The 13,545-nt window shown below is 38.8% G+C and overlaps 1 protein-coding gene across 1 annotated transcript; it reads right to left on the reverse strand.

Moving 5' to 3' along the window:
• Positions 1–7,730: 7,730 nt before the first annotated feature.
• On the reverse strand, positions 7,731–13,166 carry pcare1 (photoreceptor cilium actin regulator 1). Its single transcript, XM_030718281.1, has 2 exons — positions 9,446–13,166; positions 7,731–8,281 (listed from the first exon to the last, which is right to left on the reverse strand). Exons 1-2 carry the CDS (start codon positions 12,880–12,882, stop codon positions 8,158–8,160), a joined length of 3,561 nt encoding a protein of 1,186 aa, XP_030574141.1. The 5' UTR covers positions 12,883–13,166; the 3' UTR covers positions 7,731–8,157.
• Between the last annotated feature and the right edge of the window lie 379 nt (positions 13,167–13,545).

Raw genomic sequence — 13,545 nt, forward strand, 5'->3', positions numbered from 1 at the left:
GAGGTCAAATGTGGTATGATATTTTAAAGGACTTTCTATATTTTGACAATACACATCACATTTGTAAGAACCATAGTTTCTAAATTATAAGGCCTTTTGTTAAATTTGACCATTAAGTTGACCTTGAAGACCTTGGTGGATGTTAGGCAAATTTTAATGGATTGTTAACGTGACCCCACTCCACACCCCTGCAAAGTTTTATAAGAATTCATTCAGAACTTTTTGAGCTATTGTGTTTACAGACAGAATCACACACACACACACAATCTTTGCCAAAGATATAACCTCCTTGGTGGAGGTAATTATCAAATTGTTCCTAACGTAATTCACTGCATCACTCAAGTGGCTGCTGAGCAAACTGATGTCATTGAAACCACCTGAAGAAATCCAGTAAGTGGACCTTGAGAGAATTTGTCATCAGACGTCTATTTCTAAGCTCCATTTTTGACACAGACACCATTCATCACCTGTGCGTGTACACATTTGTGGGTGCTTCAAGGTACATACACTCAACAGACACTTTTTTTTATGTACGATCATTCTTTTGGTTGTTTATACAAATATCTAATCAACCAGTCACATAGCAGCATCTCAATGCATTTAGGCATGTAGACATGGTCATGGTGACCTGCTGAAGTTCAAACTGGGGGAAGAAAGGTGATTTTTAGTGACTTGACTGTTGGTTGTTGGTGCCAGTTGTTCTTGTCTGAATATTTCAGAAATTGCAGATTTCTGAGGATTTTCCTACACAACTATCTCTAGGATTTACAGAGAATGGTCTGAAAAAGAGAAAATATCCAGTGAGCAGCTTTGAGCTGGAAGACAACAATAACTCGAATAACCACACATTGCAACCAAGGTATGCAGAAGAGCATCTCTGAATGCATCTAGAGCACTGTACAGGTTATATTCTGTATATATCAGTATACACCTGAGAATCAGTTTTATTCTTAGGTGTATACTGATATATGCATTCTGTATATATCAGTATATACCTAAGAATAAAAGTGATTGTCCAAAATTTCCTTTGGATATGCGTATTTTTGACCCTTTCAACACAAAATACGTCATTTTAAAAAATTAAAACAACAATTTCAGAGCACAAAATCGAAGTCTTATTTTCAGTGTAACCTTCTGAAATGATTTTGTCACAAACAGAGCAGCTACTGTATATCCAGGTGGCATTTTGCTTGAGTGCTAATCAAAAATGCCTCTTTGATTAGATGAGAATGGCCAGACTGCTTTGACCTGATAGGAAGGCAATGGTAACTCAAATAATCACTCATTATAATTAAGGTATGCAGAACCTTAAATCAGACAGGTTACACCAACAGAAGACCACACCAGGTCAGCTGGACTCACTAACACTGGACAAAAGAAGTTGCCTGATCTGATGAGTCTTGATTTCCGCTGCAACATTCAGATGGTAGAGCCATCATTTGGTGTAAAAAACATGAATTCTTCCATTTAGGCTACTGGTAGTTGTGTAAAGAGGTGGGGGATGGGACACTTTGGGCCTCACAGCCAACGTGAATATTGCTGCAGACCGTATCCATCCCTTTATGACCACAGTGTACCCAGCATCTGATGGCTGTTTCCAGCAGGATAATGTGCCATCTCACAAAGCTCAGGTCATTTCAAACTGTTTCTTGAACATGACAGTGAGTTCACTGTACTCAGATGGTCTCTACAGTCACCAGATCTCAATCCAATAGAGCACCTTTGGTGTCTCTGATGAATGTTTCCAACACCTTGTTGAATCTATGCCCTGAAGAATTAACATAGCTCTGAAGGCAAAGGAGATTTTCTATGCCTCTCAGCCTCTTCACACAAACAGTTGTTTTTGTCCCTGTATTTGCCACAAACCATTGTTAATTTTGCAAGTGACGCAACACTAACTGGGCTGATGTCCAACACTGATGAGTCAGCCTGTAGAGCGGAGGTGCAGAACATGAAGAGCTGGTGCTGGGAGAACAACATGTCCTTTAATACAACAAACACTGAGTGGCTTATATTTAACTTTAGAATGTCAGATAAGGACTTTTTGTCAGATGAGATTGGGTGAAGAGGATCTCACACAGTCCACCAACACTGTTTCAGTCAAGAAAGAACAGCAGATTTTCCAGAGGATGTTGAAGAAACCATGTCTGCCCCAGTGCAGCATTTTAGAGAGCATCCAAACATGCTGCATTTTGGTTTGGCAAGTGGGCTGCACAGCACCTGATGGGAACGCTTTTCAGAGTCTTCTCCTGCCAGAAGAAAACACTGGAGTTCAGCACTCAGCCCTGTAGTTAGTTCATCTACTGCTCACACTGCAGCAAATAAGCAGCCAGCATCAGTATAAAACCTTCTTTGAATGCACCTCCAGACTGATAATAGCTTTTTTTTTCCCAGGGCTATGACTGCTCTGAATCACCACACATAAACTGACCTATTACTCCCGTAACTATCAGGGACTGCTGACTTCACAGACACATACTTACTGCAGTATGACACCAATTCTACAGTACAAACTCTCAGCTTGTGTCTCAATATGATATGCAACATCTATAACACAGTGACAAATGCTGTAACTAATTACCACAGTGTAAAGGAGCTAACTCGTGTCGTAGTGTCTATTACTTTATTATATTTATATTTGATCTTGCCAGTTGTTTTATAGAATCAGCTTAAGAAGTGGCAAACCTAATTTTGCTGAACGTTTGCAAGACAATTGTATTCTTTGTGACAAAGATACTCCTTTATTCTATGTTTATATTTATTTCTATACAGAAAAGTATGAAACATAAATCTTGTCACACATCACAGCATTTATGCACCAAGCAAATTTGCAATGCTCATCATTATATGGGCCTTTAAAATACATAAAACTGAGAAACACAGACAAGAGTTAATAAGAATCTAAATCCATACAATTACAGTAAGAAATGCAAAACAAAAAAGAACATAAACTATAGACAGAGCAAGCACAGACAAGAATCGGGAAATTATATCTAGACTGCAGGACTGCTCTTTTCTTAAAATAGTTTGTCATGTATAAAATGATCCCATTTATAATCAAGTTTGAGTTCCTTAAGCGCGAAATTTCACAGGCCGATCGTGTGAATAGAAAATGAGGATTTATGAAATGGCACCTCACAATCCTGCTGAGCTGAAAATTTGAAGTCATCGAGCACCTGTAGCATCTGCTCATGCAAGGATTTATGACTTAGTTTAAGGACTAAAAACTAAACATCTATCGGTGTCTTTTTATGGTTTATAACAGAGGCACTAAAGCCAAACACTACTCAGAAAACGTCCAAATATTTCTTACTAATTTGATATTGTATTTGCTGACATTGTGGTTGTCTGGTCTATAAGTTCCCATTTCTAATAAGTTCCTATTATAATGTCCAAGTGGACAACCAGTGATGGCATGCTGCGATCAAAAATGTCTTCTGATTATTGTGTTTAGGATGAAAATTGTTTCCATTTTGCTAAAAGCTGAGGCCATGAACAATATTGTGCTGCTCAGGAGGGGAGTGGAGCTGTAGTTCTCCAGCTATATGCCGTTCACAGCAGGTTTGGTACTCGTCTCTTCCCCTCAGAATAACAATCACTCTTTGTACTTGCTCATTCCAAGGCAGCAGACACACGTTTGTTCCCTGGGCAAGAAACTGGTAATTGAAACAAATAACACTAAATGCACCTCTTCCAGTGGTATATGTATCAAATACAGGTGACTGGTCTTGCTGGGTGCTGTAAAATGTTTTTTGTATTGTTCTTATTGCTGAAAGCCCGGAAAACCATTTTAAAGAAAAGTGTTGCACGTTTACTTTGACCTGTAATTTTAAATTCTTGCATCAGTAAATATAGGCCCACTATTTCAGTAAGTAACTTCTGCCATTATGTGTCTCTTTGTCCATAAAGTCTTTATTCATAAGCAATGAAATACTATAATTTAATGCCTACTCCTTGTGAGGGGTTTTGCTGCTCAGATTGTACTGCTCTAAATTATGATCGCTAATGTTAGCTCACTGGATATTGCTGTATGAGTTCACATGTCAGTTTTCTGTTGTTGTGGTTTTACACTCTGTTGTAGCTTTTGCTATTTTTCCATTAATGCCACTTGTGCTTAGAGTGGATGCTGTTTAGCTTCAGTTCCATAATCTGCACTTATTCTGTTCAGAAACTACAATAAACATCATTTTATGTTATTTTGAGTCTGGAACCAGGTGCTATTACAGCATCAACGAGATGAGATAAAAGGCCAATAATGTCTCCAAGAACCTCCATTAATAGCAAATACACCTTGAAGAGGGCTGTCCAGCAATGCAATCAACTGCACATGCTTTGAATCCAAACATATATCAGTAAAATGTTTACAGAAAAAAATATTTTTGATCCTGAAGGAGAAATCAGCCTGCGTTTAAGTTACACCTAAATGCAGAAAAAGCGTGGAAGTGCCTTCAATCTACACTCTTTCTTAGGGCCAGGAGAAGGCGACGGCTCTGCAAAATGAAATTGTTAGATGACAAAAATTGCTGTTGGCTCCCTTCATCAGTGACCTCAGTAGAAACTTCTGATGAATTTATGCTCTCAGTCACTAGCTCCAAGTCTTACTGAAGACAAAATGATGTCTGTTATGTAAATTATGTTTTTTAGAGTCAGAAAGAAGCCAAGGCTACCCTCTGATTGAAAAGTCAGCACTGAATAAGTGTTCAGTGCCCCTCAGTTTCTCAGCCAGATTCACCCAGGACAGCAGCGGTTAAAACATTCAACACAGGGTTTCAAAATGGATCTACAAACCAATGGCTGGCATTTTAGATTTTTTTTTTTTAATGCAGTTTATGCTCACAGAGCTGCATTACCAGTATAGTAGTTTGTGGCAGTTTTACACAGTGGGTGCCTTTGTTGTGTGAGGAGGTGTAATTTATTAAGCAGTTGATTCGAGAGGCTGTCTTTAAAAATAAATGCTCAAAAATTCATGAGTGGAATTATCCACACAGCCATAAGGACAGTTAGACTCCCACCACTTGTTTTATATCATCCTCCTTCAGCATTAATTTGTTGGCAATAAGAGAGGGCCACATGAGGTGGTTTAATGACAGTGCTGCACAGAAACTTACAAGCCAAGAAAATATCATTTAAAACTGCTGTTGATTTTGTGTATACTACTCTGGTTCTTACATTTACACCATATTTTTTCACTGATCCTTATTGTCTTGTGGGATATTAACATGTCCTTTGTGTTATTAGTCATAATTTATACATGATGCTGGATGTGCTACATTATTTGAAATAAATCTTGCATAAAACAGCCGCCCAACATGAATCTAAAAGCACTGTCTCCGACTTTCTTAGGGATTACTAAAAGATTCATTGGTGTAAGACTAAGAGGATATAAACAACACCAACATGAATAAATCAGCTATTCTCATGACATCTCATTTCCTTATCAACATGAAGATTGTTTTATTTAGTGTTTATCTTTTGGTATAATCTGCACGTTTATATTCAAGTCCCTCCAGAGAAGACGGAATGACTTGGATGGAGCAGATTTATCATAGTCCTCTCTGTCATCTGTGTACTTTCTCTGCTGGAAAATTTATCTTCAGAGACTGTATAAGTCATTCATTGTATTGTCTAACACATTAGAGAATTCACTGATCACTCATAATCTAAGCAAAACAAACAAAGGGGAGATTATGGTTCCATCTGTGTCTTTGAATCATAATCGGCTTCCATTTGACTGCACAGGCACAGGCAGTGCAGCCCGATGGGAAACAATTGAGGCAAGATGCTCCTCTGGTGGAGAACAAGTTTCATTGCAGGCATCCCTTCATGTACCCTGTCTTTGATACCAGATAAGAGGAAAACTAATCTACCAATTAGATTAATTTAGATATTTTTATATCAGTTTTTTTCTATATCTATATCTACTAAAGAGAAAAGAAAAGCAAAAAGCCACCTGGACATAGTTGCTCTGTTGTCTGTAATGTTTGTGACAAAGTAATTTTGATATTGTGCTAAGAAACAGTTATTTTAACTTTTCATTTCTCAAGAAAATTACATATTTTGTGTTACTGCCCACCAGCCAATGAAAGCATCAAAAATATGTAATTCAATGGGTTTTTTTTTTTTTTACTTTTTTTTTCTTATATAGTTTATAACTCTTATTTTTTTGGGATTAAAATAGGATCTTTTTTTTCTGTTGAGGTATAATTAAGTAAGTGTACAAAAATGCATTCTTGCCCTATTCTCTTTTGTAAAATCCTCACATCAAAGCTTCACCTAATCATAAGTTTAGTTTTTGGTTGCCAAATGAATTCTGTGGATATTGTATTGCTTTTCTTTGAAGGAAAACAGAAGATTTATTCAGCAGAGGTGTAGCTTCCATTTCAAGGCAGGATTATATAACAAGACCCATCACCATTGGGGATATCCTCCCGCCAGTCATGAAAATATAAAATACATTTAGTAGTCTGGATAACATTACAGGCCCATTTCATAACAGAAAACCCTTCAGCAGATGTTACCTGTTTCAAAAGTCTTTAGTCCAGACCGATGGACGGACAGGTGAATATCATGTTGCACAGCTTTGAAGAGTAACAAACACATTTGCCAGATTTTATGGCTCAGCTCCTTGTGGTTTTGGAGTCCATAGACCGGAAAGGTAAAACTTCAAGGACAGACACGGATAGACATGGACGGACGGACAGATGGTCAGTATGATGACAACTTCCTTCCCCTTTATATCGGGCAGGAGGATAAAAAGGGAAAAACACATACACACTCACAAGCACTGAACACACACAGTTAAAAAAAAATCAGTTAAAAAAACAGAACTATTCTGGCAGCTGGGGCACCAGAAAAATACCGTAATAAAATGGAAATCTTCTGATCCATACAAAAAAATGAAATATTCTCTCAGACTGAAGCGGCCAGGGTTCAAACTACCAACCTTCTGATTAGTAGGTGACCTGCTCTACCTTTTGAGCCACAGCTACCCCAAACAGCACCTGGTATTCCCAGGTGGTACCCCATCCAAGTACTAACCAGTACTAACTTCCAAGATAAGAAAGGATCAGGTGTGATCAGGGTGGTATGGCTGTAAAAATAGTAAGAAAAAGTAAAACAAGAAGAAGAAGAAAAATTGTTGCTCCAAGTAGAGAAGTTTAAGTATTTCGGAGTCTTGTTCACAAGTGAGTGTTCACGATTTGATTTTAACTTCATGGTCAAACAAATTAATGATAACAATCTTATTGTGATGTCTAGAGAGACCGGGATCTTGAAATCTTGTGATTATGAAATAGCAAGTCATAATTACAAGAAAAGATCTGTTAGGGCCAACGCCTTCTGTTATTCTTAGCTGAAATGCAGTTATTTTTTTTTATGCTGCTCCAGAGAATGAACTGTAACAGCTTTGATGACCTTCTGAATTATCATCTAGTGTCATCAACAGGTCAAAACTTTTACTTTTCCAGTAATTACTGCAAATCTAATGAGATTCCCATAATCTTTCACTTTGGTTTCAGAGCATGTTTTCATAAAACACTAGGGCAGGAAACAATTAATGGTAATTATTTTACCCACTAAACATGCAATACAATATCCTAAGCAGCTTTCATGATGTCTGCAAGGGATTAATAAAGTGTTATGGCACTTATTATTGATAATACATGCAAAGTTGGAATGGAATCCTTTTTATTACAAAATGACAAAAATAAAAATGATTAATAATACTCAATTAAAAAAAAAAAAAACATGAACACACTGTTGATTTTATGAATTTTAATGCTGTAACCTCTAAACTGAATAAACCTAAAGGAAATTTAAAACCTTGTGATTACTTACCAAAAACTCTGTGATAAGAATTTTGCTTCTAAAACCTGAGGCAGATGTAAACATGAAACACAATAGAATGTTTTTTTGTTTTTGTTTTTTCCTTTTTTTGCAGACACAGTGCAGACATGAATGCAGTGATGCACACCACTGAAAGAATTCCAACAAATAAAACTTGAAATACATGTAGTTGTAAACACTGTAAAGGTGTGTTACAGCAGAAGAGTGGATAGAATTAGTTCTTTCTCTCCTCCAAGTGGAATAAACAGCACTGACTTAAATCCTCAGTAAGACCTGCTAATCCATAATCCTACTGGCCCTGCATTGGTCCCTTTAGTCCTTGTGCAAGGCATGCCCAACAACACACAGGTCCGGGTGTGATGCAGAGCGTGTTGTAGTTCTGAGGTCTGATTGGCTACCCCATAAGTCATTGTCCCTGGATTGGTCATCATCTAGCCTATAGGAATGGACAGAGAATGTTGTCATTAGCCATTAGGTAACTGGATCAGGTGAATTTGAATCACTTAGTGCAACCATTATAAAAATCTAACTAAATACAGCAATAAAAGCAGGACAAAATAAGTAGAAGTTTGGAGAGTGTCATTAAGTATAGAGTGTAATTTGCTTCATAATATGTCATGAGCACAAGCTTCCATGTAAGCGAAGCATCTCTTACATTTAGTATATATATTCTTTAGGTGAAAGTGTGGCATGAAATTTAGATATTTACTGGCAATAACAATATTTTAGAAATATAGCTGTCACAATATTTGATTTTAACTTCACAGTCAAACAAATTAATGATAACAATATTATTGTGATTCTAGAGAAAACCAGAAAAAAATAGCAATAACAATGTTGCTATTAGATAGATCTGTAACTGTTTATTGAGATAATGCCTTTTCTTTTCTTTTTTTGGCTGATTATTTGGGCTTAAAATACAAGCGCAAAGAGCATTAAAAAAAAATTACACATTTAGGACATTAATTATTACACTGTTATCTAGGGTGACCAGATCTCAATGAACTAAACGTGGGAGGTCATCAAATATACTATATTTGAATGCAACTTTTCCAACTCTCTTTTGAAGTAGATACAATAAAATTTGAAGGAAGCTGAAGTTTTTTCTTATAGTTTAATGAGATAGTCTTTATATACTTCTGTATAGCTGCTGTTCTGCCTGGTAACAGTCTTTGTGTTTCAGTAGAGATGCGCCCACAGATTGACATACCTTTTTTTAAGCCATATCTGACAATTTTAGCTATTTTAAGGCAATTATGATACACACATACTGTGTCACTTCACACCAGATTTTCTCCTGTGTGAAACTGACAAGACAAAGATAACTCTATTTCTCAGTATATGGTGCTTCATTTTCTTTGTGGCATATTCAACAAAATCTGCAAAGCTTGTGACTTTTTGGTAACTTGTAACGTTCCCTGGTGGGCACAGCATTAGAAGCACTAACCTTCATGACTAGAATAAAAAGCCTTCCCCTCATATGCATTGGGTAAAAGCCAGTCAAAATGGGGGACAGTGTCTCAAGATGTGGGACAGGGGGACAAGGAAGAAAAATGCTGTGCAAGCTCATTTAAGATGGACACACTTGGTAAAATCTTACCCCTGTGAACATATTGCTGGCTCACTTCCACAAGTCTCAGCCACTGAGATTTGTTGTGTTCGTGGTGGCAGACTTAGACTCTGCCTCCGGTCTGAATGACTACGTCTGATAAAGGGCCGTGGTCTGTTGACAGATACAGGAATCTTCCCACGAGTCTCAAAAGTGCGTAAGAGGAATGAAACTCTGGTTGACATCCATGCTTGAGGGGGTTGGGGTACTGAACAAGGCTGGGCTTCAAACATGGATGGAGAAACGGGACAAAAGACTGAACGTGCATTACTGATCGTCCTAGCATTAGATGAGTCTTCACTGCTGTTTTCCCTTGACCATCTTTGTACTTTCGGTGAGGCTGGAGGAGACGGTGCTTTGAAAGGGTATGAAGAGGCTGAATTTGAGTTCAAAATGTTCTGCTTTGAAATGGGCGGGTTGGGGAGACTCCTCTGAACAGCAGGTGGTGTAGGAAGTGTTCTGTTAACAGAGGGGCTAGCTGAGGAGGGTGGAGTAGGCTGATTTTTTAATTGATGAGGATTGGGAAGTCGTCGATGTAAGCTGCTTGGAGTAGAAGGTGTGGAAGGTAACATTCGTCCTCTAGACACAGGTGGGGTGGCAGGTGTTTGGCTAGCGTCTACTGAAGCAGGCACAGAAGATGCTGTGGTGTTAGTTCCAGGCACTGAAATGTTGCCACCATCTTGTATGTCTCTCAATTTTGTTTGATTGACAGATGTCGCTATAAAACTTGTTGACATTTTCTCTGACTGAGAGTCTGAAGAGTGTTTTAGCTGTATGGTCTTTCTGAGTTGGTGATACAAAGAATCCTTTTTGATTTCTGAGTCTGCCCCTTGTTGAATATCTAGTTGACTGATCTTAGACAGAGTACATGTGTCCTGCTGTTCCACTCTAGCAGGGGAAATATGTTTGGAGGTTTGTGGCAAGCCTCCTTTACTTGGCAGCACAGTCACTGACTGAACCGAGGCCTTCAATCGTTGTGATATTATAGCCCTTTTCAACAAAGGTGACCTTCCCACTTTTGTTGCACCATCTGATGTTATACTAGTTGATGGACTATGGGCACTTTCAAAGGAATTGTCTAGTAATACTTCCATTGCAGGTGGAGGAAGACTATCCGGATCTAAATCATCTGTTTTCTCAGATGATGTCAGTTCAGGCCGGCAGCTAGTTATCCCAGCAGTCAGCACAGCTTCTACATTTCCTAAACCAGGTAACACTGGAACGCCACATTTCCGTACACCTTTAAGAGGCCCTAGAACTTTGGGACTTTCTAGCTCCTCTATTCCTTGACTGAAGGTATCAATCAGTTTTTTGACTGAATTCCTGCCTCTGTGAAGGCCAGAAGATGGTCGAGGTGACAAAGGAGGGGTGGGTGGTGGGGTGGCTTTTATAGGACCCTTGGATGTATTCTTGTATTTTTGTTTATCATCTTCTTCTTCACTGGTTTCCTCCTGCATTTTACTATTGGACTTTGTAAGGCCTGCCATGTCTTTAGGTGGTTGGGGGATGCCTTTCTTTTCCAAGGGGGGCTGTTTGCAATTTATTGCTGGAGACTGTGCTGGCGAGATTCCTTGATTTCGTTTTAAAGGACCAGTCCTTGTTTTTCTTTCTTCTTTGCTTTTATTTATCCTCTGCAGTCTCTGGTTTAAATCCTTCTGGGTCCTTTCTAATTCAAGTAGAGTAGGATCTTCTCCTTTGCTCCGGAGGGAATCTGCTGACCGGGAACGTTGCTGTTGAGTCACTGGGGCCTTTTTCACTGCTGCCTTTCGAACAGGTGCTGCTGTTTGAGGCCTCTTTGGAGATCGTATGTCCTCATCCGTCCAGTCCCGTCTGATTTTTGGGCTGTCTGATGGCTTTATTTTAGAACTAGGATTTCGTGATGATACAAACTGTATCTTACCACTTATTGCATTTTTCATTTTGATAGTCATTTCTACATTTTGAGGATTTTCGATTCGCTTTGGGGGTAGACGTTGTGGCCCACAGTCTACAGGAGAAGAATTTGATTGCTTTTGACCTGCTTCTTGCAGATCTCCCGTATCTCTGTCCACCTCATCATCGTCATTGTCATTGTCCTCCCCAAACTCTGTGGAGACTGATCCGAGCAATGAGTCTCCTTGGCCATTCGCCATTATGGTACATGTAGAACCTAGTGAGTTGAGTGAGGTAAGGGAAACACTTGGACTTATTTGACTCAGAAGCTTTCGCCTTGACACTCTTCGTGTAACATTCATGGAGGTGTATTCCACAGGACTGACAGGAGTATTTCTATTTGTCCCAGTAGACTCACAACTCTCTCGTCTTTGGCGTCTCTCAGATCCAGCAAGGGATTCACTCTCAGCCCCTATTCCGCTGTCCTCACTAAAGAGAGCTGAATCCTCTGGCCCAGGCTTGTGCAGAGAGGCTGTTTCAATGCGGGATAAGAGTTGCATTAACCTGCTCTCTGTTGCACGTTTGACTTTGAGCTTCTCCTCTAAAAGCTCTGAAACTGAGGCAAAGTAGTCCACTGCCTCTTCTAAAGCACAGTCCCCAACTCCTCCAACAGTCTGGCTCACATTTCTCATTCTCTGTGTGGTGTACTGAAGCAGCTGCTGCAACAAATCCGGTGGGGGTTCGATATTAGGAGAGCCAGACTTCAGAGGGGTAGAGGATGAGAGATTTTTCATTTGGCTTGGCCAAGCAAGATGTTCACCATTTTCTTTTAAAAATTTTTCCCCCTCCTCCACTATGTCTTCCAGTCCCTGAATTATTTCCTCATAGCGTAGAGCCATGAAAGCAACCATAGGCTTGACAGAAACCTGAGTTTGAGTTGCTTGTTCCAAAAGTCCAAGCAAAACATCATATTTGTTTATGCTAGGGTTCAAAAAAGCATAAGCAGCTTGGTGAGCTTTTACTAAGGGTTCTGGAAAGTCTACTTTCTGCTCTGCAGAAGGTTTGTCTTTGTCCTTGTCTTTCTTTTTAAGAACTTTTGCACCTTTGGTAGTTTTCTTTGGTTTTCTGCTAAGCTTTTTCTCTGCTGCATCCTGCTTTTCACTGTTTTTCTCTTTCCTCTGTGAAACTGTGCTGTTGTCTGTTGCTTGATTCCCCAGCTTATCTATGTTCACTGCTTCCATATTCACTTGCTCAATATCAAGTCTCTTTTTCTGCGGCGTCATGTGCGACTCTTTCTGAAGTACTTGGGTTTGCCCAGCTGTCTTCTTCTCCTTTGTATCTCCATTTGTTGATCCAGCTGAATTATAATTTTCTCCATCTTCAAATTGTGAATCTTTGGGATTGTCTTGAGGTGGAGGGGGTAGCATTCTCCCCTTCCTCATGACACCCAGAGTACCGAAATTGTTACCTTTGGATGGTGAGCAGCCCATTTCTGATGTACAAGATGATTTTTCTTTTCTTACGGAAACATTAACACAGACAGTGCAGTAAACCATGTAAAAAAAAAATAGCAAAGGTTCTTAGCCACCAGCTGTATCTGTCATTTTCAGATGGCCGATGTTGTTGACTCGTTGAATAAGATCCCTCTTTGCAAGGAGGCTGCCAAAACAAAACATGGATAAATCCATTTTACAAATTGCTTCCACCTGTCACAGACAGACAAAATAAATCCACAGTTTGGTGGTCATGTTTATTCAAATTTCCTGGGAGCACGCTCTAAAAAAATATCCCTCTGCACCTTGCAAAGGACAAGCAGCTGAAAGGATTAGTGGGTCTTTCAGTGAACTCCTCAGCCTGCACATATGTCACGTTAAGGCATATAAAACTCACCTACTTCTAAGAACTTAAGCTCATTTGGATAATGAGAGCTGGCCTCAGGTAGTTTTTTATAGCCTACGAAACAATACCTCCAAATTTAGCCAATAGATTGCAAAACTAAAAAGAAAAAAAATTAATAAAAATGAAAGTTTTTTTTTCCATCTGCATCAGAAAACATGCTCTCTTGGTTCTATTTTATTTACATGTCATAACATTAAATTAAATATAAGTACACATATATCACATCATTAACTTTAACAAAAAAATGGAAATCTTTGCTCTTTTGGCTTTCTTAATAATGTAATGTAATGGGAACAAATTACCAAAAACTAACTAAATAA

This window comes from Archocentrus centrarchus, chromosome 22, assembly GCF_007364275.1.
Source record: "Archocentrus centrarchus isolate MPI-CPG fArcCen1 chromosome 22, fArcCen1, whole genome shotgun sequence".
NCBI lineage: Eukaryota > Metazoa > Chordata > Actinopteri > Cichliformes > Cichlidae > Archocentrus > Archocentrus centrarchus.